The sequence below is a fragment of the Benincasa hispida genome, unplaced genomic scaffold (genome assembly GCF_027475165.1).
Source record: "Benincasa hispida cultivar pf3 unplaced genomic scaffold, pf3_genome.v1.1 HicScf1473, whole genome shotgun sequence".
NCBI classification, from domain to species: domain Eukaryota; kingdom Viridiplantae; phylum Streptophyta; class Magnoliopsida; order Cucurbitales; family Cucurbitaceae; genus Benincasa; species Benincasa hispida.
In genome coordinates, this window is record NW_028325824.1 from 10,788 (window position 1) to 18,356 (window position 7,569).

At 35.2% G+C, this 7,569-nt stretch overlaps 1 protein-coding gene across 1 annotated transcript; it reads right to left on the minus strand.

The window, feature by feature from the left end:
• Positions 1-394: 394 nt before the first annotated feature.
• Positions 395-918, minus strand: LOC150031123 (pathogenesis-related protein 1B-like). The gene has a single exon (XM_090309263.1). The coding sequence runs from the start codon at positions 881-883 to the stop codon at positions 395-397; it is 489 nt and encodes a 162-aa protein (XP_090165389.1). The 5' UTR covers positions 884-918.
• Positions 919-7,569: the final 6,651 nt, after the last annotated feature.

Consider the following 7,569-nt stretch of genomic DNA (forward strand, 5'->3'; position numbering starts at 1 on the left):
TCTCTCAAACCAATGCCAGTAATGTAAATTCAACTAATGATTCTACAACTTAGCCTTTCAAAGGATGTTTGTTTTCTAGGAATCAAAACCAGCCAGAATCTTTATATATATCTGAAATTGTAATTGTAGATGACTGAAAATATAGACATCTAGCATATTTAGATAACCACCACGTTTGTTTTTCAAAAATAATTGTAAGAATGTTTCCGACATCATAACAAATATTTCACTTATATATTTTTTTGTTTTTTTTCCTCGTGTTTTCATTCTATTAGAACAAAGTCTACCATATTTAAACATGAGACAACCACGTTTGACTTTGAAGGGATTGTGTTAAATGTCAATCTTCCTTTCATATAATTAGATCGTGAAATGAATAACATTTGATCATCACCTAATAAGGTAGCTCACCTACAACATTGCCAGTAGGACTATAGTTACATGAGACTAAAGTCCAATTGTTTTTGCATTTAACAGTAGCACAACCCACCAAAAAACTATCCTTCCACACCAATTGTGTATAATGTCGGCACTCGCCTCCCACACATTTGTTGGAGTTATGGTCATAGTACTTCTTCTCATCCCCCCATGCCTTCACGGCAGCCGCTGCCGTCAACTCGCCGTTTACCGTTGCCAAGTTCTCACCATAATGGCTATTGGAGTGCACCATCTCGCAAGTTTTAATCTTTGATCCGATGTAATTTTTAGCGTAAGTTTCAAGTTCTTCGTCCCAAAAAAGGGGTTCAACCCCGACTGTTGCTCGAACCGCATTGTGTGCATCAAGAAAGTCTTGTGGGCTGTTTTGGGCAACGACAATGGGGGTTAGGGTTAGCACAACAATGCAAAGGGCGACGAGAACGGTGGCGAGTGCGATTTTGGACATCTTATTTTTAAGGGTTGATGGAATAAAGGAAGAATGTGAAAGGCACCGTGTGGGAGTATGGACATTATTTGGTGAAGGTTTATTTATAGTGAGAATGAAATAGTTTTTAGATGATGGTTGGCGTTTGAATGCTAAATAAAGAAACAAAAATAGAGGCATCGTATGCGCCATGGATTCTAACTATGGATTCTTGTTAGGTTAGTTTATTTCTTCTCGAGTTTTTTTTTTCTCTCTTTGTCCTTTTAATAGTTGTGTGTATCAGGCAGGCTTGCATGCATCTGCACGGATCTCAGACAACGTGTTCACTCCTGCAAAATTTAAGTATGAATGGAATGCATAAGATATATATTAAACTCAAGTAGACGACGGCCTTAAATCGAATCTATTCTCCCTAAATAGATCGCCTTTATATATTAACCCGATGTCATTTTTTAAATCCTAAATTAAAAACACATTTTTTTGGATATAAATTAATTAACACATATTTCTACATATGATTATGCAGTTATATAACATTAAATAAATTTGGTCATTTTTTAATCCAGTTATATAACATTTTTGAATTATTTCTAGGGAAGTTGCATTATATGAAAAATATATTTTAATAAACCAAAGCCATGACTATAACTTTTTTGTAATTGCAGGTGTGACAATCACATAACAATCACATAGCAATCAATGTCGGACTTTGGTCGCATTTCCAACAATATATCATTAAGATATTAATTTATTTAATCTCGAATCATAATTCTATGAAGGCTTCATTTAATAATAATTTTGTTTCAATATTATTTTTCGTTTTTGAAATTTTTATGGTTTCTTCACTTTTTCTTTAATTTTCGCTTCTCATTTGGATTAAAAGTCTTTCCATTTATTTTCCCCAAAATTTAGCTTGAATTTTCAAAACATTGGTAGAAGGTATTGATAACATTGTAAAGAAATAATTCACACGTGCAAGTAGTTATTATAAAGCTCATCTTCAAATACTAAAAATTTAAAACTAACCATCTCATTCAGTAACCATCGGGTTTTCTTTTTCAAAAATTGTGTTTGTTTTCTCACAACATTTTACTCGTGATTTTCATATTTCTTATGTAAACATTTGAATTATTAGACTATTTTCAAAACTGAAAACAATTTTTTGAAAACTACTTTTACTAATTTTCAAATTTTGGCTTTTATTTTAAAAACACACATAAAATGTAGAAAACAAAACATAGAAAGTCAATAGATGAAAGTGGCGTTTAAAGGCTTAAATTTTCTTTATTAAAAAAAAAGGGAAATGAGAATAAAAAAAAAGTTATCAAATGAGATCTAAAGGCCCCATTATATAACCATGATTTTTTTTTTTTTTTTTTTTAAATTTTATACTTGTGTATGCACAATTTGTTGGTAAGGTTTTAACCTTCCATGAAAACACATTTTAATTCTAAGCTAAATTTCAAAAATAAAATCTATGTTTTCAAAAACTGTTATTTAGTTTTCAAAATTTGACATGGTTTTTTAAAATATGTTTAAAAAATAAGTAATATAAAATAAGAAAACTATAGGTAGAAGAAATTTTTATTAACTTAATTTACATAAATAAAAAAAAAAACAAAAATGTTATAGGCAATTTTAGAGCAGCAAAAGGTCAAAAGCCAAGATTGAACCAAGAGAGTTATCTAGCCCTGCTAAAGGACATGCAACTTACTATAAAGCAGACCCATGAGAGTTCCAATAAATAAAGGGAGATAAATTAGGCTTAAAAGAGCCACTTGGCCCACCTCGGCCTCTGAGGCCAATGTGGGTCTTGGGAGCCCAAGGGTGTGGCTGAGGCCATGAATTTCCTTATACTGAGGTTGATCCGGGTGGATCTTCTTTGTTGGAAAATCCTTAGCGCCTTGATCCCAGACCCTATGTGTCTGGTTTCAAAGTTAGAAAAGTAAATAGATTTTATTCTCCAATTGGAGTAAGGAAGACCTCTAGGACTCAACTATAAATAAGGCATGACAGCTCCATGAAAGGTAAGTTCATCTCTTCCTTAAAAACTACTTGTCTTAACATTTGTGCAAAGTACATTAGAGTGTCTGTGGCAAGCACCATACCTATGTGTTACCCTTTTAATTTTCTTGCAAGTAATTTCTTCTCCTAAATACAAATTTTCGTTGAGGGCACGTGATGTAACGACCCGACTCCCTAGGACATAAACTATAGACATGCATGTATACATTTCAAAACGACATTTTTCTAAGATTAGAAAAAAGACCAAAATTAATAATTTTATTAAAAGTAACTAAATGAAATTTATTTAACAGGGTACCCGGAAAATATGAAGTAATGAAAATACCACATTAAAACATGATCCAAAACAACCAATGTGCAAGAAGAAAATCAAAACTAAAAATTCTCTAAATCCAACAATTAGCTAAATTTAGAATCATGAAGACAAAAAAAAAAAAAAAAAAGCGAAAGCATTGACTGGTCCTAGTTTCTCGATCACGGATTTTGCTTGTCATTCACCAGCATATTCTTACCCATTGCCTGAAAAAGAAACATGAGAAAGAGTAAGTATAAAATACTCAACAAGTAACCCCACTACCGGCGCCAGGTTTTGCATTTATGTCTAATAAATGCAATCTTCTAGTGAGACATGCAAAAACCCCTACCATTTCTGGATGGCCATCTGATGAATAGTTTAACTCGTCCTATCATAAATTCGATATACCCACAAAACTCTGATGAAATCTCGAATGAGATCACTAATCTCTGATGAATCCCAAATGAGAGACTAACCGATGGGGTTGATGCCCTAAATCTCGTGGGTTCTGTAGTTTTTCATTGTATTATACAAACAGTTTATTTATTTAATAAGATGTGAGGTATTTTATTCAAGATAGCATTAACCTAAAAAACTAATAAATAAACATCCAAGGTTATGTTCTGTAACTTAAACATGTATGTGGAGACTAAAGGAACTCTTAAACAAGAGCATCCATGAGCGCTTTCGGATCTTTCCTATTTCATTGTGACCGAAATACTACATACACATTCTAACAAATAGATATGCATTTTCACACTAATTATAGGCATGCTTTTACAAATAAAATACAAAAGATTGAGTTAACGTACCACCCATCAAATAGTCAATCTTCACTTCAAACTCAATCCAGTGGAAGCAACCCTCTACGGTCTTTACCACCCATCAAATAGTCGGCTACCAACAGCATGATCGTCTACACGAACGACAGCACATGAACAAGCAGGACCGGGGACGATACCACCAGCTAGAGTCGTTGGTATTCTCAGATTGAGAATCTAAAGAGTGGTCTTTGATGGAATTGGTAGAGGAAGAAGGAAAGGGATGATCGTGTAGAATGGCAAGCAAGTGGGATAAGGCTATCGATAATGGATGCTTATCGTTTAGAGAAAGCTTCAAGATCGTGTAGGTTTTACTAAGCAATCATCTAGTAGTTAGTAAGCGATCGTTTAGAAAACTCGGCACGCTAAGCGATCTTTTAGAAAAAATGAGCGATCGTTTAGTACACGAGGTGTGCGATCGTTTAGGCGATATGGCACTATCTTATAGGCTCTCAGCTAAACGATCATTACGTTTTCACACCTTGAGCGATTTTTTTGAACTCTTTGCAAACGTAAACCAATTTTCATTTTACTCTTCAGTTACAATAACCGAATAAGATTTTCCCACTAACGCACGATTGAGGAGAAGTTTCTGGCCAATTATCACATAATTAACCAATTAATTAATCAATGAATATAATCATATTATATTCTTAACCTATAGTTTGATATCATATATTTTCTATAGTAATTTCCCCTCCAAAATAATGTATCTCATACATTTAGTCAATTATATCATATATAATTAACCAGTTCAATTATATAATATATAATCGAACGCCCTCTTGTCAATTTGAACATTTCAAACTTACCCAAAAACCAACTTTATCCAAGCTACCTAGAGGACCTTATGGACCTGTTGTCACACCCCCTCCAAGATTACTCACCTAATCTAGAAAGAGGTGTGAAGATGCGAAACATCACCTCCCCTGATGACATTTAGCATCTTACTAACCAACTTAACTGTGCTTAAATCTGAACAGTTATACAATCGTCCTTTAGTACATTTAATTTCTATCCAACATATTCCATATTACGATATCCAACAAACAAGTTTCATAAACTTTCTATCTTCTATTACATACAAACCACGAACAAAGTTTAGACACAACAGAAACACTTTTAGAAATTACACAACAAAACAACTCCTCTTGTCCCATACTCCCAAAACTATGACACGTAAGGTTCGTGATATGAAATTTATTTACAACAGTGCAAGGCTTACAGTGTAGCAGGAAACTCTAGGGGGAGGGGGGGGGAACATAAAACATCGAAAGCATGAGCTAATACCCAGTGAGTTGTAATTTAATATAAACACAAGTTATCGCTTTCTAAATCATCAATAAAAGTAACTAAATCATTCAATAAAACATTGGCCAAGTATAAAAGATTCAACAACTTCTCGAACACGTGCTGGTAAAATAGGTTGTAATCATGACAGATCGTCTGGAAAAACATCTTGGAATTCTTGTACCACTGGTATATTTTCTAATTTCTTGAACACGTGCTGGTAAAACAGGTGGTAATCCTGATAGATTGTCTGGAAAAACACACATGACATAAAAGAATGCGTAACACCAGGGACAATCAATACATGAGCAAGTTTTTCAAAAAAAATTAACGTACCAGTGACGAAATTTGGTGTTTCATCAGCTTCCTGTTGGGTCATTGCAAAACATTTCTCTTGAGCACGGGAGCGACCTACTAGTGCCTTCTACTTAGCATAGCTCGAACCCTCGCCTTTGGAAGCTGTTGGCATAGTTGGCTGATCAACTGTTTGAGAAGTGGTTCTCTGAGTAGTATTGCCCTCTCGTAACAACTTAGGACAATTTCTGAGGAAATGTCCAGGTTGTCCACAATTGAAGCATACATCATTCTTTCCAAAGCATGGACCCTAGTGACCTCTTCCACATTTTACACAAATAGGTCTTCTCTCAGCATCTGTAGAAGCACCACTAGTTGGTCTCACCTGTGAACCTACTGTGGACTCAAATGGTCATTTTGAATTGTTAACAGACGAAAATCCTCCTCTTCTACCTAATTTAGAACTGAAAGAACCATTGTATCTTGGTTTAAAGCTTCCCTTGTTTGAAACTCCCAGGTAAATCTCCTACTGAATTACTCACGTTGTTGGCCAAATGAGGTACTTGGACGAGCATTCGTTGTAGCTTCTAGCTTTATCCTCTTCCCAGAGATACTCCTCCCAGCTCTCATTGTCGTTTCAACTAATTGAGCAAAGTCATTCCACTCAGCACTTGCAGTAATAAGTGTACAAATATATTCCCCTCAAGCCATCCTCAAATCTTCTGCATCTGTCCCTCTCATCCTTAATTATTGATATAGCTTATTTGGATAGTTCTGTATATTTTTTCTCATATTCTGCCAGTGACATCGTTCCCTGTACTAACTTCAAAAATTCATTCCGTTTCATATTGTGAAATGACCTTGGATAGAACTTGTCATAGAAAAAGCTTTGAATTCCTCCTAGCTGATCTGTCTATCTCTGTGGCGTAACTGAGTCATACGCCACCAGTCATTTGCCGCTTCTTGAAGTAAGAAGGTGGCAAGTCCCACCTTTCTGTCATCTTGGCATCTTATCACACCAAAACACTTTTCTACCATTTTCATCCATTTCTCAGCATCTGCAGGATCAATTGTCCCTGAAAATGTTGTGGTACCCAAGGCCTTCAAATGTTCTGTCCCATAGTACTTCTTAGGATTATCTTGCATGACCCTCACACTGGCTGCAAGTTCCTGAGCAAACCTAGCAATCATTTGTTCCCTAAAATTCATCTCTGCCTGGGGTTGATTAGTTCTAGATTCTGATTCCTCAATTCCACTTATAGCACCAACTAGGAGCTTTACTAGTTCCATCAACTGACTGTTCCTTCGTCCTGCCATGATGGGTCATAATCCTTAAATTACAATATGTGACATCATATTCAGTAAAAATCATGAATATGCTACAACATGCAAGCCTAAGACATGATGACTCTTTAACATATAACCCTTAAGTCTCCCAAAACCATGCTCTGATAGCAAACTGTCACACACCCTCCCAGATTACCCACTTAATATAGAAAGAGGTTTCAAGATGCTAAACGTCACCTCCCCTGATGACATTTAGCATCTTACTAACATACTTAACCTGTGCTTAAATCTGAAAAGTTACACAATAATCCTTTAGTACATTTAATTTTTGTTTAACATATTCCATATTACGATATCCACAAACATGTTTCAAAAACTTCCTATCTCCTGTTACATACAAACAATGAACAAAGTTTAGACACAACGGAAACACTTTTAGACATTACACAACAAAACAACTCCTCTTGTCCCATACTCCCAACACCAGGACATGTAAGGTACGTGATATGCAATCTATTTACAACAGTGCAAGGCCTACAGTGTAGCAGAAGACTCTTGTCGTGTGGCAGTAAATAGCTCAGAGTGTTTCTGGAACTTTAACGCTACCTGGGGGGGGGGGGGGGAGTGAGAACATAAAACATCAAAAGCATGAGCTAATACCCAGTGAGTGGTAATTTAATATAAAAATAAGTTAT